Raw genomic sequence first — 24,582 nt, 5'->3', positions numbered from 1 at the left:
GTTCATAAGGGATTTTGGATTCATTTGATTGTGAAGTTTACAGACAACTTTATTAAAAAGAATACATTTTCATAAAAATGGCTACTATAGCACTCCTTTTAGTAAGCATTTGCTCTGAAAAAAATTTGATGAGGCATTTGGATGACATTAGATAGTTTGGAGAAATGTGTGTAACCATAGGGAGAGTGTTGGGCTAGGAAAATCTAGTTTCATGTTCCTACTCAGCCGTTGAACTTATTGGTGATAGAAAAGAGAATGGACAAATCCAATTTTGGGGGGATAGCACTGAATTACTTTTGAATTTCAGCATATGACATTGTAAACCTTACAGTTCAAAATTATCACAAAACTCAGCAGGCATGCAACTTCAATAACCATTTTCATAAAACTGCTCGCCAGTGTTTAAATCAGACACTATGTCAAGAGCAGCTTTTTTCTGGATGCAAGAAACTTCACACAAACCTCCTTGACAGTTTGGTGGCAAATCAAACAAGTCTGTTTTAACATTTGACCTCTTTGGGCAAAACAAACCTTGTCTAACAAAATAAAGCTAAACATGCCTGGTTAATTAGCTCATCTGAATGCAAGGTTTTGCTTCCCTGACTGAACTTCAGGAATGCAGAATTGTTTCGTTGGCTTCAGGGGAATTTTAAAGTGGCTAGAATAGTATTCTGTATGGATAAACCATAGTGATCTAATGGTCCTTGCTAACAGTCTTTCATATTGTTAAATATAGGTTTATCTGAATGTTAAGTGTCTTAAACTACAGCATGATTTCCTTACAGCTTCTACTCAACATTAGATCTCTGCTGCCTAGACCAGAGATCCCCAACCTTTTGGGCACCAGGGACTGGTTACATGGAGAGGTTTTTCTGTGGACCAGAGGGGGCGTGGTTTTGTGTGCTGACTGCATCCTGCGGATGGGGCTTTGCTTGTTTGTGGGGTCCAGTTGCTGGCATGTTGCGGTCCAGTACTGGTCCATGGACCGGGAGTTGGGGACCCCTGGCCTAGACAACCTTCAGCAACGTTTCAAGAGTCTGGCAAGAAAATCAAGTCACTTTATGCTTGATCTCTTGCAGGATTTTGGAAGTCTGCTCAACAGTGTTCTGAAAGGTAATCATATAATCCACTGACATCATATGAAACAGCAGATTAGGCTGAGTTTTCCACTGAAATGTTAGCATTGTTATTGCCATATGTTTCTTCCTCTAGTCAAGCTTATTCTGTGCTACCACTTTAAGAAGGTACAGTGTTAATCAACATTTACGAAAATTCCAGTGGCTTATATATAAGCATACAATCCACTTCTTGTCATCTTAATAATGCAAGGGGTATTATTTTCAGCAAGCAATGAAGTTTTCTTTTCTTTTCCAGGATATGTGACCAGGAATTGTGCATTCTAAGGCAAATAAAGTCAAAGGCAAATTGTCTATTCTATCCCCTCCTCCCCTTAGTATTAAGAATGTTGCCTTTAAATATGAACTCCTACTTCTCATATCTAGTTATGGACTAGGATTGTATAGGATGTGATTCCCCCTGGAAATCTATACATCTGTTGTATGATTCAACACTGTCCAATCCTTCAAAGATAAGAAACAGGTGACACCCATGTTACTTGCTGTCTTGCCTTACTGAAGGAAACACATCTATTTTAAAGATATACTCTAAAACAGTGGCCCCCCCCCAACCTTTTGGACCTCAGAGACTGGTTCTATGGAGGATGGTTTTCCCATGGATTGAAAAAACTGCCTGGATCCCATGCATACACAGACGGAGCTTTGTTCACTTCTGCGGACCAGTTTACAGCCCGGGGTTGGGGACCCCTTGCTCTAGAATCCTCATCTTATGCAAGAAAGCTACAGAGCAAGTATAACTTAAAATTATAACAGAAATGAACAGCTACTGTAGCATTTAAATCTTAACTTGGTTAAAAATGGAAACAACAGAAGGACCTTTTTTCAACATTGCTATTGCATAAAGCAAGGCTTTATGCTTGCTTTTCAGTAAACAATAAAAAGTAGCCTGAAGGGTTTTCCACTGTCATAAAGGTAACTATATTTAATTCTGTGGCAGCCTGACTTTAATAAAATAGCCAAACTTAACAAGAAATAGCATGAGCCTTCCTTCATTTGTTTTTCTTTTAATAAAGGACTTTAACAACAACAACAAAAAAAAAAAGCAAAGTTGCTTTCTGAGAATATAAAAAAAATCTATTGAAACAAGAAAAAAACTCCACATTCTGGAAGTTCTTTTTACAATACTGCTAAACAAAAGAATATATCACTTTTTCAGTAACTCTCCTAAAAAACTAATTGGACAGGATAGAGAGGAACAAGGGAGAGGTTATTAGCAATGTATTTACAATTTTAATGTTTTTGTCATCATCATTATCATCACAGAATAAAGTTGTTCTTTCTTGTTGGTTCATTTAGAAAGAGGTACAACTTAAGCCAGTAGTAAAGTCAGTAAACAAAAATTTTACTGAACTAGTTCAATAACACAGATACAGGATTTTTGTTTTAAGTGTAAAGCTAATGTCATACATGAGAAAAATGGACAGAACTTTTTCCCTCCCCCCAGACTAATATGGGTACAATAAATATGGAATTGTACATAACTGAATCTGTACATACAAACTTCGCCCCACAGCCATAAAAATTTACATTTAACAGTGCAACATATAATTTAATCATTTCATTTGACATGAGATTTTTTTTACTTACGAAACAAAAGTAACTACTCAGGTTTAATGTACATATAATATATAATTTTGACCATCTGTACAGTTTTCTAAACATAAAACACAAAAAAGGCACAATTGTCTATACAACATGTACAAAAAAATGGCCGGAGCTGACAAGAAACAACAATTATTGGTCAAGAGTTCATGATTGCACAAAGATTAGTAATGAGTTTGTGTCAGAAAATATGTGCTTTAAGTAAAAGGGAGGTTTGCAAAGAAACCTAGTAAGTGTTACTTTAAAAAAAACATACACACAAAACAAAACATCCGCAATCCCACACACAACCCAACATGAAACCAAAACACCCTAGGTTGCAATTACTAGTCTGTCCTCATCATCGCTGCTGCCATCACTCAAGTCCACCTTTGGCAGCCTTTTTGGCTGATGGAATTCTTTATCCTGAGGGACCATCTGATGTCTGGGGGAACTGGATAAAATGTCTGAATTCACTTTTGCAGGAGGCTCTGACCCAGAAGGCTGTCCCACCTGAATAGCACTAATATTGCACTTTGGTTTTTTGGGACTCTCTGAGTCAGAACTTTCAGAGTCCGGATTATCCGGGATATCATGCCGTCGATAGTCCCTTGCAGGGGCCACTTCCAATCGATTCTCGATGCTGTACCGCTTGTCGGCAGGTGCCTTCTGAGAAGATAGAGCACTGGCAATCTGAGCAGGGTCCGGAGTAGCTAAGTTTCCAGAACCCTGGTCTTGGACCGTTTCACAAGGGTTGTTTCTGGAGGCTGGTGGTTCTACAATCCCCTGATCATCTGCAGTCTTAGGGCTCACCGGAGGAGCTAAAGTTGGCAGTGCTATATTCAATATTTGCAGGCCTGGAATGTGTGCCTGAGGACTAGAGATGCGCTGAGAGGAAGTGCTTGCAGTCAACACTTGTAACCCTACGGCATTGAGCGTTAATCCCGAATGATGTATCTGTGGTGCAAGGCTGGTGCCGGCCAGGCCTAAGATATTCACCGTTTCCATGCTCAGGGATGGAAGAGGCTGCAGGGCTGGTGCACTCAGACTCTGGATGCCTGGCACATTAATTTGGCCTATAGGGATACAGGGAACCACACTGTTCACTTCTGCTATACCAAGGTGATTGGCAGTGCTGGAGACTGCACAGGCTGGATCGCCAAGAGCACTTGTAGTTCTGTGGATCACACTGACAGCAGGAATAGTGAGCTGTACTGGCCCAGCTGGAATGGGTAAAAAAGTAGAGTATGTGGCTAAGCCAGCAGGTACCACGTGGATCCCCCCCATTGGAACCACTCCATAGTGACTCTTGTTTTGCTGTTGAGAATGCAAAGGCAGGTGGCTAAACAGATGAGTCTGCGGAGGTGATAATTTCATGGTGTGTTGTTGTTCTCCATGCTTTTGCTCTTGGATCTCCCCAAAAGGGGATGCCACTGAAGGAACGACAACTGTAGTTTGTGTACTCTGGTCTATGGGTACAGAAGGAAGTCTAGAAGAAGCTGTGCTCTGCACAAAAAAAGAGAAAGCATGAGAAAGGGAATATGGTAATAGTTCTGAAATATGCATCTGCTAGTTCCTTCTTAGGCTGAAATGCATGGATTGTAGCACTGTTCAAGCATTTAGAAACCAAAACAATCACAACATGAGAACTTCAATTAAATCTCGCTCTGCTGATGTAATTTAAATGAAGTTGGCTTCTCTACTAGGGACAACGGCATATCCAAGGTGGAAAATGTCATGGAATTGAACAGAACAACTGCCCAACAACTATCCAAACCTAAAAATAAACATTTTAATGTTAAAATCAGGCCAAGTAAGGATTTAAAATGGGCTCAGTAAACAATGTAATCAGTAATAATTTGTATTGACTGTTTTTTAAATGCCCTGTAAACCGCCCTGAGTCCTTCGGGAAAGGGCGGTATATAAATCTAAATAAAATAAATAAATAAAATAAATAAGAAGAAGAACAGTTTTATTTATTAAATCTAGAGGCGAACTGACTTCAGAATAACTCTGGGCAGCTTAACTTCAGATAAATAGAAAACAATAACAAAATGTTCATCTATGTCCAGGCAAGCCACTTTCCATAAACATAACTGAAAGTCCTCTATGACCACCCTACCCTAAGGCCTTGGAGATCAACCGAGTTATAGAACATCATCAAGGTGGGAACCACGTGGATCGCTTGAGAAATTTCATCCAAAGAGGGTAGCACCACAACAGTGAGGGCATGTTTCCCAGATCCCAATGGATAAAATCTTATCTGGGAAATAAATTGCCCCTGTGCCATGAAGGGCACTAAAGATGATAACATTGAATTGCACACAAATATCGGATACCGACTTATTTTAAAGCATCTTGCTAAAATGGTCATTAGCAACTGGGTGACAGATTTCTTTTTTCTTTTTTCTTTTGTATTCACAGTCCAAAGGCTTCTTAAGAAGGACCTGCAAGATTTGTTATCTTGAAGAGGGCAGGAAAACACATGTCTAGGTGAGTTGAGGAGGTGCTTAATCTCTTTCAAAATGCTGTTAAAATCCAAAATGGAGCAAAATCAAGAAATATGCGTTGACAATTCATCCAACATAGTGGCCGAATCTTCAGTTCACAATAACCAAATCTGATATAAAGCCGGTCTAGATAGCACTTCAGAGAACTTAACATGGAAGCTTGCTATTATTAATACTGTCACAAAATAAGTAAAATAATGAACTTCTGCAACTCTGATCACAGTTACCATGAATCTTATATCAAATGCTTTTCAGTTCCTTCTGAAAAACAGGGAACTAAAGTGGGCTTAGCCTGCAGTATTTGGCAAATGCGTCTTTAGTCCTCCTTTGTACACCATTGCATGGTTAGACTAAAGTTTAGACATAAACAGCAGTGAAGCTCAAAGTAGTTGGAATACATCAGATTGGTTTTAATTGATCCACTACTTTGCAAAAAGAACCAATTTCTGTTTTAAACCATAACAGACCCCCACTGTTTTCCCCAATACAAAATCACTCACATCCAGGCAAGTAGAATATAGCAAGTCCAGAGTGTGATATGCATCTTAGTGCTCAGCTGGACTACACAAAAACAACTTTAATGCGAATACTGAAACTAGAATGCTTCAATCCTACGTTTTCAAATTCCTCAACCAGGTTGGACAGAAAAACTGGAAACAAGAATTTCTGTACATCTGATGGATATAACTTGGGAACTTCCATTCTCCTCAATTCAGCCCTTAAAGTATGGGTGCAAGTTGTATCAGTGTAACGTTTTCAAAAACAAATCCCATACAATTCATTGCAACAAAGGTGCACAACATGCAATCTAATTTTCCAATTTGGTAGTGACTCATTTTCTGAAAATGCCCGGGTCAGCATGATTAATACCTATCTCCCAGAAAAGCATTATTTTGCCAATAAAACAATAAGCACTGCCTGTTTTCTCTGCAATAAATTCTGCAATTAAAAAAACAACAACCCTCTTTCCTCTCACCTTCAAAGTCGATGTAGCACTAATAGAAGGAGAAGTGCTTCCTAAGACTTCTTTTGTATCTGGGAAATCCACGTACATCTGATGACATGGTGACGTGTGAAATGTTTCTGAAGACCCAGCGGGCTCTGTGCTTGTTTCTCTGTCTTGCATGCTTTCCTTTTTTGCTTCTCTGGATATAGCTGCTGCTGATGGCCCTGAGTTCCTGCAGTCCGACTGCACTGTACTAAGTACTGTCATTTTTGTGAGAAGTGCTTTTGGCAGGCCATCCGCAGAGTCTGTGTGAACCCCAGCAAAACAGTCCAAAAGTCTACTTTCTTCATCAGCACTTGAAACCTCATGAGAAGCATTTCTTGAGGGGTGATGCTGTGGACTGGCTGAAACAGAGGGAGTCGCAGATAAAACTGATTCGGCTTGGCTATCTTCGTCATCATCTTCGTTTTCATTGTCTTCATCTTCTGGCCCATCTGAGTCCTCTGGATCAAATCCAGACTGCTCATAATTTAGACGTTGCTTCTCACCTATGAAAGAGAACAAAATTAAATTCCTCTCTAACAGCCCAGCAGTTCAAAGGAGATTCTTTGCATTGCATTTACTTTATTTTCCTTGAACATTAACTTCATGCAAGTAAATGGAAGTACAGTATATACAGAAATCCATTTGAAACCTCCCATCCACCCCAGCCAAAAAGTAGCACTTTGCACTGGTTGATTCCATAAGTGGTGAAAAATGTGCTGTTTATGGAAGAAGCATTCAGACTTTTTTTAAAAAAAATAAATAAGGGGCAGTATTTGGACATGTAATATATCCCCACTCAGATACAGCACATTTCAGTTTTAATCAACTAACCACTTGTACACACACTAAGACATTACTAAGATTTAATAAAGCCCTATAAAAGCCAACTTTATGCAATGTAACAGATGGATAGCCAGTGTCTTTTTAACAGTTTTCAAAGAGATAGCCACGGTAGTCTTTTTCAGTGCAGAAGCTCAATGTTAATTTTTTTTAATAATCCACCTTTTTTACTTTATTTCAGTTGATTTGATTTTTTTTATTTAAGGATCATGGTTCATTTTGTTAAAATTATGGAGAATGCTCCTACAAGATGGCTGATGAGGTATTATACAGTAGTCAGAGGTTTTTTATTAGAGCAATGCAGGGCTTCCAATACAAAGAGCAAAAGACTCTTTAGAACACACAGGGGCCAGGAATTGCATAATTCTTTGCAATTCTTTCATCCACAAGGGTCTTTTAGTGGAATTGGGCAGGCAATCATAGCATAGTATATGTATCTTGTTAGTGTCAAATTCACATCAGTAGTATAAAAGGAGAGCAGGCTATATTAGTTAAGTATATGTACAATAATTTAGGGACGCGGTGGCTCCGTGGGTTAGGCTACTGAGCTTGTCGATCAGATGGTCAGCAGTTTGGCGGGTCGAATCCCGAGTGTTGCATAACAGAGTGAGCGCCTGTTACTCGTCCCAGCTTCTGCCAACCTAGCAGTTCCAAAGCATATAAAAATGCAAGTAGAAAAATAGGGTGAGAAGGTGGGAAGGTAACAGCGTTCCATGCGCCTTTGGCATCTAGTCATGCCGGCCACATGACCATGGAAACATCCTCGGACAAGCGCTGGCTCTTCGGATTTGAAACGGAGATGAGCACCGGCCCCTAGAGTCGGAAACGATTAGCACGCATGTGCGGGGGAACCTTTACCTTTACTTTACAATAGTTTAATGATTATAGATGTGATGGATGAGGAAAAGAAATAACTAATTATAACTAATAATAATGTGACAATGTAAAGCACCAGCTTCCAGCCAAAACAATTTTTCAAGAATACCTCTAGGTCTCACTTTGCCCCATATACAGTTTCTGGCAATTAAAAAAGATGGGTGCTTTCCTGCCCAGGAAAAGAAAAGAAAGATAGAATCCCATTTTTTGAAAATGCTGGGAAGATGCATGAGAGTAGCCTGTCCTACTTCTGTACTCTCTCTGTATTGTCTCTGTACTGCTTCTGATTAGTCATATTCTACAAGCGATAAGTTCGCTACACAATCTTCCTTCTCATGGCAGTAATTTTGTTAGCATCCCTCTGTACTCCAAAATTCTTAATAGTTTGTATCGCTTAATAATAAATTTTAAAAAAGAGAAGCAAGCAAGTTCTTAACATTTATTCTTCTTTTAGTTTTAGACCGCAGTTTGCGGTCACACAATAGAGAGCCATTACCTTGCTCTCTGACACAAATAAATCATAAATATGAACACACTCTAACCATAGTTCAATACTTTTTAATCAAATTTTTCAACTGAAATTTATTAAATGTAATAGCAATTCACTTTGCCTGGTACAATTGTATAGACAGAAACTAACAGAATATTATCACTATTGACTAATACCACAACTCAAGTCCAGTTAGTATATTGTTTAGCCTTATAGAAGTCATGCATTTTTATATTCCTCCCCATATCTTTTAAAACAAAATCTTATTTTCATGAAAGGGAACTTGAAAAATCTCCTTTTAAACTGTTTCTTCCCTTCTTTCCCCCTCCTTCTCCTCCTCAAAGTCATTTCTTTGATGACTTGGGTGGAGTATGTGAGGTGGAAGAGCAAGGGAAACTTTTTCTGTAGCATAATAAAATGTATTTATTTAATCCAATAAGTTCTTCCTCAGCCCAAAAATATTACCATTTGCTAATCGACCGCTATGCCTGAAAATCTTATCCAATTTACCTCATTTGTTTTAAGCTGTATTTTTATGTTTAGATTCAGGCCTTGGGTCAAATGAATATGGGATGAAGAGGGCTGTTTATGGAAATACCCATTCATAAACTAAAGTAAAAATCTGTGGTATATGCACATTTTTCATAGCAGCTGTCTATCAATCTAAGCTATTGACAAATAATAGAGATAGCTCATTTTAGTTCAAGAGATCATTACATTCTATATATCTATCAAGGTAAAAGGTATAAACAGGCTCCTTTAAGTTTGAAATAATGTAAAGATGTGTGTGAAAGCCCTAATAAGCAGGCATATACATAGAATGAAGGCTACTGCTAAGCTTGTATGCCGCCCTGAGTCTTCGGAGAAGGGCGGGATATAAATGGAATTAAAATAAAATAAAAAAATAAAAATCATAAGAGGCATGTTTCTTCCTCCTCTTTTTATTTATTTACTGCCTTTGCTCTGAAAGCTCAAGGCTGAGAGAAAGAGTTACTGAACAAAAATCATCAAGTAAATTTTATGGTCAAGATTTGAACTCCGTTCATGAAGTCCTCAGGTTACCAGAATTTCCATTCCTAAATGATGCAGCTGTAAAGGGCAGACATGTAATCACATTGCTTAGTGGTGGCAATCCTGCTCGCTGTTGTAACCCTAGAACTATGTGGGGCATTAAGCAAAGACTTCACGTGACCTCAGTGAGGATAGGGGCAGAAGTCACAGGAAATCAAGCTGTGGGGGAGAATATAGCCAGACGGGGTTGCCGCTGAGGGGAGCTACAAAGCATGGGCTGTTGTGCAGATTCCACCAGAGGGGCAGGGAGTGCCACAGGCAGTCACTACAGAGAGTGGAGATGGGGTGAAGAAATGGTGGAAGCAACTTCTGACCTTGCTGACTTCTCCATTGATTTTGCCTTTGGAAAGTTGGCAGAAAACATCAGAAATTACAATCATGTGACTGCAGCTTGCTGTGACATCATAACCATGAGCTAGGCACCAAGTGCCCAGAATGCAAAATCATAACAGCAGGGTCACCGCGACAGGATCAATCATTAGTCCTCCTCATTCAGCAAGCATGATAAAATACCTCTTTGTGTTGTTCACATTTCCAATGTATATTTGAAGTGCCTTTATACATTCAAGACAATTTCTCTGATGACATGTACATTTTATAAGAATTATCTTTAGAATTATAGTGTAAATTTCAATCCTTTCAACCATATATTTTCCTGTTGCACTGTATATTATAATCAAAACTTTTAGCCCACTTTATCTTATATCTTTCATTTCTTCTTTTGTTTCAAATCTCAATAAGTTATATATTTTAGCAATTCCATGTTCACCATTTGTACACAATTCTATTTCAAGCTCAGTCTTACAATGTTCAAAAGCATACTCTTTTATTTTAAATCTTTCTAATAACTATAAATAAGAAAACCATTAGCAATTATATCCCCCTGCCACCAATTATTCTTTTGATTTTATTTTGTATTCTGCTTGACAAAATTCTACTATCTCACATAAATTAGCCATTTATGTTTGCCTATTATTTTTGAATTGGTGGTCATAACCTTAGAACAGGGGTGTCAAACTCAATTTCATTGAGGACCGCATCAGCATTGCGGTTGCCCTTAGCGGGCCGGGTGGGTATGGCCTGGGTGGGTGTGGCCTACTGGGTGGGCATGGCTAGAGTGCATATGGCCTACTGGGTGGGCGTGGCCAGCTCTACATAGTTCGCATCAAGGGTGCCTATGGGGGCCTGGGCCAGAGCCAAGGCAGTGGGGGCTGTTCCCTCGCTGTTTCCAGGATGGCTTTGCGGGCCGCATGAAACCACTTCGCGGGCCGGATCTGGCCCCCGGGCCTTGTGTTTGACATGTCTGCCTTAGAACTATCTGTAATAAACAATGCTATTGTTAAATTCACAGCAATCAACCCGGGAGAAAAAGCATAGAGTCCAAACAGTTGAGGAACTGCTGTTGGTTGATTGCTCTCAAATTCATTCTGAAACTCTGAATCATATTAAACTATATTGATTAATGCAAACATTTAACAATACAAATGATCAAGAAGCAGTTGCTTTTAAGAATAAAGATTATTCCCTCTACAAGCTCCAGTATTGAGTAACAACAAATGGGAGATGCTTACCTTGCTAAAAATGTTATCAGTAAGGTCTGAAGCAGTTGTTGATAATGTGGTTAGAAGCCCATTCTTCCCTTTTCCCTAATAAAATACTTCTTAGGAGCTAAGGCTTTTTAATGCCATCCAGACTAACTTTAGACATTAATGTTGATTGAAATGATAAATGTTGAAGAAATGATATAATATTGAATAAAGTAACTCTTCTTTCTGTACTGTACGTTACTTAATGTTTTTCTACTTCAACCAAGCTATTTGCATTGTATTTTAATTACTATTAAATTTTAAAAGTATTTATGAATCATTGAAGATTTATAACTGTCAAGGAAAATTCAGCTATAGTTTGATAAAATATGGTTATTATTTAAACTAACAATGAATTTATGTGCAAAGATCCAAATATTTTATTTTCTTTATGTGTAGAATACCATATGCATAACATATTCATTAATTAGCCACTTATAATAGCAGGGAAAAAGTCCTTCTGGGACATAATGCTATAAAAAGTATAGTAATACCAAATTTAAATAAATGTAAATAACAGTATTTCTATATATAAACATTATGATAGAAAGGTTTTCATATTTTCACAATGAAAATCTCTTTCTGTGCAGAAAAGATGTTTTTATATCAATTTGTATCTATTCCAATTTTAGTTTTACATATTTCCTTACTTAAATTTTAAACCTCTAAAAATTTGGATATTTATATCTGTTTTATTTTTATTTTTTCTTTCTGATACTGACATCCACTGAGGAAACTCATATTGAAGCAACTTAAAAGCATCGGAGATTTAAAATTTATCCTGAAATAATACTGCTTTTCTAGCTGTCAAACTCCTTTTTATAAAAAGTAGTTTAAAGTATTATTCAAATAGTTCTCTACTGTTGGAGGGGCTCTTGTCATCAACCATAAGCTAGAAAATATATAGATTTTACCACATAAATATCTTGGTGGGAAACTGCTTGATAAATTATGCTGTAATCTTCTGCAGAAATTAAAATAGTATACTTTAATATATACTATTATATATTTGTATACATTTAAATTTTGGAGAAATGTCACATTTTAAACATTTCTGAAGCTCGGATATATTTGTATAAATCAAAAATTTGGAGAAGAATCACATTTTAAACATTTTTGAAGTTCAGATCAACACTTGTGAGTGACCTGAAACCAGTCCTGAACTAAACTAGTCCTTTTATAGAAATTCCATGGAATTCAACAGAAACCTCTTCCAAACAAACAAATTTGGGATTGGGGATTTGTTATCTAAATGGAATGTGCAATGAAAGCTCAGGCAAGCACTGTGAAAAATGATATGCCTAAATTGTACTATATCACGTTGAATGGTTCACCTGGTCTGACAGCTTAGCTCAGAAGCCAGCATTCCAAACATATTAACCTTATATTTTGGGTGGGAAGAACATTCTTTAGATCAGGAGATGAAAGATGCAAGGGTGATTTGGAACATAAAAGGGAAACTAAATGGTATTTACCAATACCCAATTGATAGTGAATCTGAAACAAGAAAACATCACATAGTCTACCAACTCTGCTCTTCTAAATCCTCCAATCATTAATCAGCAAGTCCTCACAAAACCAAATTGAAACTATAGGACAACTGTGATGGAAACTTCACAAATTCTTGTTGACCAACAATAGCTTTTCTAACGAATACATTCTAGTTCCTCCTTTCACTCAAAAACGGTCCAATCTCAAAGTTATTCTTCTGCTTTAAAATATAGAAAAACCAAATAAGAGACATTCAAGGATGGAGAATAGCTAACAGAGTGGCTTAAATTTATATCTGAGCATTAACCTTAACGTTTTCCTGTCAATTTTTATGAAAGATAACAAATAATGGGAAAAGATTAGGAAAAATAATCCATATATTTAACAGAATAATACTATTAACAAATACATAATTGATGCTGAGGAAGAACTGTAGAATGCTAAGTGCTTTCATGATAATTTAAAGTGCAATTATGTTCACTACAATACAGGCTACAATCGAAACAACCACAAAAATCAGTCTGTTGGCTGCAGATATAAAACCAAGCCACTCCTTGGGATAATATAGGAAAGTACTATGTATAACTTAGAATCTCACTGGCCAGATTGAGATCATCACATTTTGTTGTCATCCCTATGAATTTTCTAAAATGTTTGTAACATTTTAGCTCATGAACCTGGGCAGCTTCAGGGTTTAGACCTAGAACAGAAATATACATTTTAAATTTTATTTTTCTTAATGTATACAGATAGTCCTCAAATTTCTGTCCTATGTCATAATGGTCATCAGTCAAAGAACCCACGTGACCTGATTTTACAACATTTTTGCAGTGGTTGTTAAACAAATGCTGTGGTTGAAAGTGAAACCATTATCTGCAATGGTCATTTTTTTTTTGGCAGAAACCAGAAGTAAACGATGGAAATGGCTATAAATGTTTGTTGGTTGCTAAGTGCCCAAATGCGATCACATGACTGCAGGGGTGGAGGAGCTGTCAGAACTTCAAGTCTGGGTATAAGTACCCTTTTGCAGCTCCATTATAACTTTGAATGGTTGCTAAGCAACTGATCGTAAGTCAAGGACTACGTGCATCCAAACACTATCCTTAGGTATTCTGGGAGGAAGCTTACCTCACAAATACACAGCACATATTTTACTAAATAGAATGCTCTCTGATTTTTAAAGATTCAGAAGATTTAATTAATTAAAGCATTTCAACCTAGCGATTCTGAATAGCCAAAAATACCTAAAAGTATAAAATAGAGCAGAGATTAAATTGGCTCATTATTGCATCTTTGAATGTCCAAAATAATGGAAAGGAAGAGATAAGGCAGAATTCATCATTTGTGTAACAATGAGTTGGGCCTTTTCACTTACATCGCATTCGTGTCACACCCAACGGCGGCACTTGGGTTTCAAATGCGGCCTTGCTAACCTCCAAGCCAGGGTCCTAACTACGCAAGCCACCATGCTCCTTGCCTTTTCACTGATTTTTGGATTTCTCACTTTGATAGGTAGTATTTTGAAGGTGAGTGTTATGAGCATTCTCAGCTTTCTGCTACTTTCAATTTCTATGCTTTTTATTGTTTTTACTTGCTAGCTGCCCCGAGCCATTTTTATGAGCTAGGCGGCCATCTCAATTTATTAAATAAATAAAATATATCTTAAACTCTAGATATGCAGCCATTTAGTTCATTCTTTTCCAGTGAATCACAATTATGTGGCCCCCTTATTAGATCATTTTGCAGAATGCATAGGCTAAACCTTCATATTTGCTGTTAGATTTTGGACAATGGTGCATCTTTCTGAGATTTGGCCATGTAAATTAACATATTCAGATCTAAATATCTGATATATACTTATCAAATTGCAGTATTTTTATATTCTACGTAATAACTTTCCTCAGCCTGATATTCCTTCCCGAATTGTCAAACTACATAACCTTTGGAAGACCAGTTGAAGAGTAACAGGTTGGCAAAGTTGTTGTAGAGGCATGACCAACATAGCATTGCAGTAACTGAATATAAAGAAATACCATACAACAATTTTTTAAACCCAGAGCTATCTGTATTTTGTTGTTGTTGTTAGTTGCGAAGTCGTGTCCGACCCATTGCGACCCTATGGACAATGTTCTTCCAGGCCTTCCTGTCCTCTACCATCTTCTGGAGTCCATCTAAGCTCACTCCTACTGCTTCAATGACTCCATCCAGCCACCTCATTCTCTGTCGTCCCCTTCTTCTATTGCCCTCAATCTTTCCCAGCATTAGGCTCTTCTCCAGTGAGTCCTTCCTTCTCATTAGGTGGCCAAAGTATCCCTTCATGGATTACTGCCTTGTCGTGGCGAAGGGGCTTGCGTAATTCAATGAAGCTATGAGCTATGCCGTGCAGGGCCACCCAAGACGGACAGGTCATAGCAGAGAGTTCTGACAAAACGTGATCCACTGGAGAAGGAAATGGCAACCCACTCCAGTATCTTTGCCATGAAAACCCTATGGACAGTACCAAAAGGCTATCCGTATATACTGAATTAAATGTTAGAATTTATAGTCCAATATATGGGGAGGGAGATCCAAATTAGCAAAGGTTGCTTTAGATCCTAATTCATAGGCCTGTTTAAACAATAATCTCCCCATTTGAATCCTTGTATACATTTTGCAATTTGTTTGTTTGTTTGTTTGTTTGTTTGTTTATTGATTGATTGATTGATTGATTGGATTTATGTGCCCCCCATCTTGTCCAGATGCAATTCTGGGGCAGCTTACAAACATTTATATGGATCCTCTTTTGCCAGACTCCTAATTAAATTTATTATATACTTCAGCTGATAAAAGTATCCTCTATCTAATATGCTCTATCCTATGACTCAGATTAGGATATCAAAACAGAGATTTTGATCTTCTTGTGTAGAATCAAATCAGTCAGAATTAAATTGGATTTAATTAATTCATGTTTGATTAAATGGAGGCTTATGAGATTTCAAAACTTTTCCCTATGTTATCACTTAAAGAAATTTGGTGAGTAAATTAAATTTTGGAAGTGTACCATTTGAGATGCATGTGAACCCAAACTGATTTGGCTGTGCAATGTATCTGAAATGCTTCTACCATGAAAGCAGCTGAATAGGAGGTCTGAGCAGGGAAAGGGAAATATCACAACCACAAATATACAACTGAATTTTTAAGAATTATAAAACCTTTACCGTAGTCTTCTACATCTTGATCATCTATTAATCCCACCGAGACTCCCAAATCCATACACTTCTTGCTATGTGCTTTGGACTTCATATGCTTTGTCAAATTTCCTAAAATAAAAACAAAAGCAATAATGCACTGTTTTACTGTTAAAGTTGAATGCATAGCAGCACAGAAATGACCATAAGCATGCCAATTGTCACATATCATTTGGGGCATGATGTTGTGGTTTGTGATAGCTTTATATTAAATTACAGAAATGTATAGGAAGTCAATAAATTACTTTTGCTCCCAAGGATTTTAACATTATTTTTGATACTCCTAGACCAGAGGTAGGCAACCTTGGCTCTTTTATGACTCTTGGACTTCAACTCCCAGAATTGCTGAGCCGGGCATGCTGAGGGAAAAGGGAGAGGTTTCCAAGATGAGCTATGCTGGCTCAGGAATTCTGGAAGTCCACGAGTCATAAAAGAGCCAAGGTTGCCTACCCCTGTCCTAGACTAAGCAAAATAAGGCTTATAAATATAACAGTGGTTAAGAAGACAATGGCTAACTATTTCTACACTGTTGTCCAGAAAACTATATCTATCTGTAAAGACACCAGGAATTGAGCTTGATTTGAAGGAGATTTTTAAAGGAAAGTAACTCAGACTATTGCTGATTTTCTGAATTTTGCCATTTCATTTATATTTTTGCAGTGCTTCTTACACTGTAAAATAATTAGATTTATTCAAAATTGTAACAAGTCTTGACATAATTAAAATAACCAATTTTATAATAACATGCAGTACCGTATTTTCCGGCATATAAGATGACTTTTGAACCCCTGAAAATCTTCTCAAAAGTTGGGGGGTCGTCTTATACGCCCAGTCGCCTTATACGCCGGAAAATCAGTGGGTGGCATCTGGCGGGAGCCGGCAGGGCAGTCCTGCGCACGCGCACACTCCCCGGCTGCTCCTTAGCAGCTGGGGAGTGCGCGCGTGTGCAGGACTGCCCTGCCGACTCCCGTCCGACGCCCTTCGCTCTTGAGGCAGCTGCTGCCTCAAGAGCGAAGAGCGTGAAGCCGGCAGGGAAGTCCTGCGTGCGCGTGCGTTTGCAGGACTTCCCTGCCAGCTCGCTCTTCCCTCGTGTCGGACGGGAGCCGGCAGGGAAGTCCTGCACACGCACGTGCACGCAGGACTTTCCTGCCGGCTCGCTCTTCCCTCTTGAGGCAGCAGCTGCCTCAAGAGCGAAGAGCATGGAGCCGGCAGGGAAGTCCTGCATTGCGCGTGCGTTTGCAGGACTTCCCTGCCGGCTCGCTCTTCCCTAAGAGCGTCGGACGGGAGCTGGCAGGGAAGTCCTGCTCCCGTCTGATGCTGCGCTTCCGCCGGGCGGTGCTGGCCAAGACGAGCCAGCAGGCAGCCGCCGTGAGCGCGGCGCTGAGGGGCAGCAGCCCCACGCGCAGCAGCCGCTGGCTCAGCAACAGGTCCGAGCGCAGGAGCCGCAACGCCAGGCTGCCCAGGAAAAGCAGCCACACCGAGAGGCTGCACGCCCAGTCCAGCTCCATGAGGGGCAGGGCGGGAAGCCGGTCGGGAAGAGGGACCGGGAGCCCGGGCCGAGCGCGCCTCGGCCGACGGTGAGAAGGAAGCGGCACATGAAAAAGAGGCTGCGGGCGGAGCTGCCCCGCCCTGCACCGAATGGGAGAAGTTCAAGGCCTGGGGGGGAAAGCAGGAGGGGCGCCGGCCGTGGCGGGTGGCGGCTGCCCTCCGGCGCTGCCTGCCGCCCGGGAAACGCTGCGTCTCGGGGGCCAGCAGAAGCACGGGAACAGTGGGAGGGCCGGCGGGGCCAGTCGGGCCTTCGCCTCCTCTGCGACAGACAGGGAGGGCAGGGCATGTAAGTATTTTCCGGCGTATAAGACAAAAAACCTTGAAAAACTTCTTAAAAGTAGGGGGTCGTCTTATACGCCGGGTCGTCTTATACGCCGGAAAATGCGGTAGTTTTTCTTCTATAAAAGGTAAAGGTTCCCCCGCACAAGCGTGCTAGTGGTTTCCAACTCTAGGGGCCGGTGCTCATCTCCGTTTCAAAGCTGAAGAGCCAGCGCTTGTCCGAGGACGTCTCCGTGGTCATGTGGCATGACTAGACGCCAAAGGCACACAGAACGCTGTTACCTTCCCACCATAGTGGTCCCTATTTTTCTACTTGCATTTTTACGTGCTTTGGAACTGCTAGGTTGGCAGAAGCTGGGATGAGTAACAGGCGCTCACTCTGTTACGCAGCACTCGGGATTCAACCCGCCAAACTGCCGACCTTCTGATCAACAAGCTCAGCGTCCTAACCCACTGAGCCACTGCGTCCCTATTTTTTCTTCTATAGTTGCATACAATTTTAACTTTATATTTGCATTGCCTTTAATTAAAATAAGCAATAAAATAAACCAGTTTGTTAATGTTAAATGCTATAAGGGAGAAAATTAAACCAAAATTTTGATGTGAATGTCATCTCAGTTTTATATAATTTACAAAAAGGTTAATTTCTTTTTTAATTAACTAGATTTATGGCGGAACAAATAGACACCAGCATGCCCCTAACACACAGTGCCTTTTAAATTTGTTCACAATCAATGATTTAGTATTTGGGGCAATCAAATATATTCAAAATGTTCTTACATTTTTCTTACATATCCTTGACTATAGTAACTCCTGATAAAAAGCAGAAGAAACAGTAGCTTACCCAAATCAGCACAATTATATTTTTTAATACTACGTCAAATCTAAATTAATCGCAAGAATTAAAATTGCAAAATCAATACCGTTGCAGAGTATGTCTGCATGACGAATTATATACAGGATGTGTTCTCAAAAGGGGCAGATCCTTCTGTATCCAAAATTCCTCCTGGGTGTTTTGGCAGGCAAGGAAAGTCTTATTCGTACTTAAGTAATAGACATGGCTGGTTATAATTTTTTTTTAAAGTTTTCATAGCTTTATAACAACTTTTCAAATCTTGAAGCAATAATTTTAAAAATTACAAAAATCTCTATAATCTCTATAGATTATCATTTATAAAGTCTATATAATTTACAGAAAACCTTCTATACCTTGATCATGTATTAACTTAAATCTGACATGTTCAGCAGAAAAGAATCTGCTAAAGCATCCTGGGAAGTGAGCGGACCCAAAACAATGATCCATGAACAACTGAACTACCTTTAGTCTTGAAGGAAAAATTGCAATAATTGCAATGATATGGACGGACATCTGTGTGCGTGCGAATATGTTTCTTCAACATACTGGGCTTTTTACAGCGTATCCCACACTCTTCACATATATATTTTCCTCTTCCTCTCCCACGAACATAGACATATTCTTCATTTGATTTATATCTAGTTTAAAAGGGACAGAAAATAATCTAATGTGAGCAATAATATTATGGGAATAAATGTTAGGCATGGAATTTGGCAAACACTTGAAACAGAAATCAGCTCATAACTCTGCTGTTGCAATGTTTTAAAAGTTCAATTTTTTAAAATTAGTTTGAAAATCTGAGAACAGCAGCCCAGCACTGCAGTCTGGTTAAAAAAAAGGGGGGGAGGGAATGATATATTTGGAGTACAAGGAAACTTCCTAGAGCAGTTTTGCAAACTTGGCAACTAAGATGTGTGGACATAAACTCCTAGAATTTCCCAGTCAGATTTCCCACACATCTAAAAGTTGCCAAGTATGAAACACACTGTCCTAGATTATTGAAGAGAAAGCACAGTGGGATGTTTTGCTTGCAAATTCTGTATGTATGCGTGTTTGTGTTTTCTTGAAAATCACAGTGTATTTTTAACAAAATAGTTTGTTTTGGGGCAATATGTGATTTTGAACCCTGGAGAGCGACTTTTCTACTGCCCAGTTATGATTTTGTGTCCTGGCATTAGGACTTTTATTTTACATTTCATCAAGCTACACTTCTTTTAACCTCATGAATTTGTTTTCCCAAAAATTCATGTTTTATGACTTGATACACCCATAACTATGAGAAACACTCTAATAGATTCAAACTGTCAAATGTTTCTACCTGGCTACAAAAGACTCAGATGTCTGTTTTCTAAGTTCTACCCCAAAAACTGTTCCAACAAATTTGCCAGAAATTGTGCTAAAAGAATCAAATGATACAGCATATCAGATGTTCTGCTAGTGGGCTGAACCTTTAACAAACTCTAAAGCAATCTTCCTAATGTACTAGTTTCCAGATGTGTTGGGAATAACACATTTCCAGTCAGAACAGACCGCTCAAGGATTTCTAAAAACCGTGGACCTAATATATTTCATATTAAACAACTGGGTGATGATACTAATTCAAAAGAATAGGAGCTGGCAGAAGGACTGGATACATGGAATGTGGTTTAGGGTTTATCAACCCATCTTATGGTTTACATAAGATATCATTTATGTAATTTCAACCTTCTATAAAGGTTTCCATATGCTGTATCTAAGAGGCATAAAAACAGATGTTATGTTTGCAGTGCAACATAGTATAACATGGGTGAATACCTGATTCAATATAAAAATTGAAAGTTTTTTAAATTTGGAAAGGTCTGTATGTTTAAAGAACTGAGTCTGAATAATTAAATAAGAAAATGCAAGATAGAAAAGGGGAAATGGTTAAAACTATAAACGCTGAGCCAACTGAGACGAAAAGATAACAATTTAGAAAACCAAAACACTAAATCTACCAAATTACCCAAACCATTAAATTAAATCTAGAGATAATATCTCAGCCTAACCATATTTTGCATAATGAAATACAAATTCTATTTCACAAAAATAGAGGATGAAATAATCAGATTTCAGTTCAAAATAATCAATAAAAGTTACAGCACTTTTAGAAAAAAACCACTCACCCTCCATCAAATATTTTAACTCTTCTTGGCTCATTTTTGGCTATGTTCTCAATATCTTGATCAGTACTTAGTTCAGAGTTTTCTTTATTGCTGAATTTCTTTGCTGCCTTTTGTTTAACTAATGCCTGCTGAGATAAATGTAAATAAACTCTTACAAATTTAACTAGCAGATTAGTAGCATCTATTAATATAGAAATCTACCAACTCAAACAAAATTATTCTATAAGTAGGGTACAATTCAATCCATTTGTGCAGCTATTAACCAGTTCAAAATGCATGCATATTTTACAAATCAGCTCCTTTTACATTTTGATTTAATATTCCTTGTTAACATGATTGAAAGATTCATAAGCAATGCACAATTTCTATATAAGATTGAAAATAATTTAGTTCAAATTATAGGAATGCCACCTGAGACAAAGTACTTTTATGTAGATAGAAGCACCATTGATTACAATGGATTTAATCATTTATGCAATTAGGAATAGAATTAGCTAAGTAGAAGCATTATGTGTGTGTGTGTATGTATGTATATATGTATATACATATGTATATATGTATATATATGCTCTTTTTGTAAGCCTCTGTTGCAATATGTCACATTTATCACTGAGAAATACTAAATGTTATTAAAAAATGTCTCCAAGGGCCTAGTTTCTCCTAGGTATATAGTTCAAGGCAGGGACATATCCTATAATTACACATTGTAAAATAGATGTAAAACATAGGCGTGGAATTCACTACGATGGAAAATTATTTTCATATTTCTGATAAGACTGTTAGACAAAACATGAAATTTTTATATCTAGTGATATTAAATGGGTAAATTTCCTCTCTAGAAATCAAAAGATACAGTTTCTAGAACTATTTACTGTATTACTAGCAATGGCACAATAAATTATGCCAAATATTTTGATCAACTTTTATCATTCATACAGTTACGCCAATTCAGCTTTTCTTGAAGCAAAACCTATATATTCATCTATTATTCCTCTGCTACTACATGTATATTGAATAAGGTTATCATACTGAGAAAAGAAAATCAAGCAATGCTTTACCCTCTTCCCTCTACAACCCATTATTTATGCTACTCTTGAATGGATTTTTTATTCAAGAACTAGATAAAAAGGCTACAAAGAAATAAAGAATAACACATACTTAGCTATAGCCTCATTCCTAATGATTGTCAATACTGCAGACAGTATAATAACCCCATCCACTATGTACTTGGGTACCACCCAAGCAACGCTTTCAATTCACGTACCATTCAGGACTATGTGTGTAGTGTATTGCTTTTATTAACACCAGGAAAACTTCCAGAAATCCTATCTGGTATGGCCCATGCTGGCTGAGAATTCAGGATGTTGTATTCTCCATATAAGGAATACATTAGATGGAGAAGGCAGTTAATCAGGCATATTTCTTGTGTAATTCCTCCACAAATATTTACAGCTACACTAGTAATAGGGAATTCCGCTGCTGTTTAGTGAAACAATCACTGGCCTAAATATGGACAATAGTAAAATTTCACTAGATTCACTACTTTGCCCCATATTAATTGGAATCAAAAAGAGACACTGAAGAGGGCATTTATTCAAAATCTTTTGGCTCCTGAATGTAAATCATGGCTGTTAATTATAATATTCATAGGCAGACAGTGAATGCAAAGTGGAAAATTTGCTTTCAAACTAGGCTAACTAAAAGTTAAATGTAAGCTTTTTAAAAAAATTCTTTAAAGAATTTAAAATTCTTTGCCAATGACCACATTTGTTCTCTCTATGCCACTGCATTTATTCATTCTATTTATCCTGACACCTTACAGAGAAACCATGATTGTATCCAGTATCACCTATAGTACTGAAGCTAGAAAAAAAATGCAGTTCAGAAACATTTAATTCAGGCACTAGCAAGTACTTAAAAGGCTAATTCTCTATTTGAACAAATATCCTTGTTTCCTCCATCTTGGGGTCAATTCAGATATGTGGATGTTAACTTCTAGAATTCCCAGAAATTAACATGCCCACACGCATATAGGGCAACTAGCTTCTGGAAAGCTGAGGTTAGTTGAAAGAATGAACCATCTGGAAATAGCATACACCAATTGCCACATAGTATAACAATTATAAGGGACGCGGTGGCTCAGTGGGTTAGGACGCTGAACTTGTCGATTGGAAGGTCGGCAGTTTGGCGGGTCGAATCCCGAGTGCCGCGTAACAGAGTGAGCGCCTGTTACTCGTCCCAGCTTCTGCCCACCTAGCAGTTCGAAAGCACGTAAAAATGCAAGTAGAAAAATAGGGACCACTACGGTGGGAAGGTAACAGCGTTCCGTGCGCCTTTGGCGTCTAGTCATGCCGGCCACATGACCACGGAGACGTCCTCGGACAAGCGCTGGCTCTTCGGCTATGAAACGGAGATGAGCACCGGCCCCTAGAGTCGGAAACGACTAGCACGCATGTGCGGGGGAACCTTTACCTTTTTACCTTTTATAACAATTATAAAGCTGACTCATAGAATGTTGATACTGTAGTAACAAAAATTGTAGGATGTACATGAATGACAAACTTGCCTTGTATATAGGTACTCCTCAACTTGACAATTGAGCCCAAAGTTTCCGTTGCTAAGCAAGACAGTTATTAAGTTTTGCCCCATTTTTCACAGTTCACAGATTCAGTTAAGTGAATCAGTGCAGTTATTAAGTTAGTAACATGGTTAAGTGATCACATGACCCCAAGATATTGCAACCATAATAAATACATGCCAGTTGCCAAGCATCCTAATTTAGATCACGTGACCATGGGATGCTGCAATGGTCATAAGTGTGAAAAACAGCCATAAGTCACCATTTTTAGTGCTGTTGTAATTTCAAATGGGTCACTAAACAAATGGTGGTTAGTCAAGGACTATCTGTACATGTATTTAAATCCAAAATCAAAAACGTCACTAGCTAATATAGATAATTACCACCAATATTTCCAATAATTCTGACAATGAAATCTCAAATTATTTAAGATGGTCAAAAAGTTCCTTTTCTATAATCTTAAGCCTAAACCATATGGAACCTGGACAAAATCAGTTTATATTAGCCTAAGATTGTCTGTTCAACATCCAGACCTAGATTCCCAGTACACTCACTTAACCTAAATGAACATACAGCTACAAAAGGAAGCCACTTTGAAATAGATGTATACCATAACCTGGAAACCATTCCCTGACTACAACTTAATACTGAATTTATACAATTATCCAATGTTTGGGTTTCTCTGTGATTTCAGATTTACAGGATACCTATTCTTAGCAATATTGATTGAAGGTATTATAGAGCATAATTTTATCAGATTTATATTGTGCTAACTATGGTTCCCAATATTCATGTTTAGCTTAAAGCTTTATAGCAATTTTTAATCTTTTTAAACAATGTAATATATTCATCTACTCATAATTAATAATATATTCAAAATATATTCTCTGTGATATTTTAATTTTTTTGCTTATTCATTTCCATTTTACTGCATTATTTTTCTTGTTAGTTTATTTTTCTATTTTTCTTTCAAGTGCTTCATCATATTAAAAAGCAAAAGAAATGCAGCTATACTACAGACTAAATGACCTCAGTATGTAATATAAAGCAGAATTCCCCAACTTTTGGGGGTTGGTGACCCAGAGCGGGGAGGGGGGGAAAATGGTTTTTTTGGGGAAGGGGGTGAACGCATGTGCATATGCAAGTGGGGCCATAAGCGCTTACATGAGTGGGACCACAAGTGCCTGCAACACTCGCACATGGGGCCGCAAACGTCCATGACACTCCCGCGAGTGGGGCCATGAACGCCTACAACACTCATGGCGATGTTTACATGAATGGGGCCATGAACACTTGCATTGCTCACACGAAAGGGGCAGCAAATTCCTGTGACGCTCGCAACAATGCTCACATGAGTGGGGCTGTGCGCATACCTGCA

At 38.3% G+C, this 24,582-nt stretch overlaps 1 protein-coding gene across 2 annotated transcripts in view; it reads right to left on the bottom strand.

Annotated features, from left to right (window-relative positions):
• Window positions 1-2,130: 2,130 nt before the first annotated feature.
• The window catches only part of HIVEP1 (HIVEP zinc finger 1), an 84,869-nt gene continuing 62,417 nt past the window's right edge, over window positions 2,131-24,582 (bottom strand). Inside the window, exons 6-10 of one of the 2 annotated variants that reach the window (XM_083357851.1) lie at window positions 20,627-20,754; window positions 18,945-19,120; window positions 15,770-15,871; window positions 6,204-6,721; window positions 2,131-4,223 (exon numbers count right to left, since the gene is read on the bottom strand). In XM_083357851.1, the coding sequence (XP_083213977.1) occupies window positions 3,051-4,223; window positions 6,204-6,721; window positions 15,770-15,871; window positions 18,945-19,120; window positions 20,627-20,754 (2,097 nt within the window). In that variant the 3' untranslated portion in view covers window positions 2,131-3,050. The remainder of the gene's footprint in view (window positions 4,224-6,203; window positions 6,722-15,769; window positions 15,872-18,944; window positions 19,121-20,626; window positions 20,755-24,582) is intronic. The other variant, XM_083357852.1, reaches the window with a different exon arrangement.

The sequence above is a fragment of the Vipera ursinii genome (genome assembly GCF_947247035.1).
Source record: "Vipera ursinii genome assembly, chromosome: 3".
NCBI lineage: Eukaryota > Metazoa > Chordata > Lepidosauria > Squamata > Viperidae > Vipera > Vipera ursinii.
The sequence above is the reverse complement of the archived record's forward strand: the minus strand, read 5'-3'. Positions and strand labels throughout refer to the sequence as shown.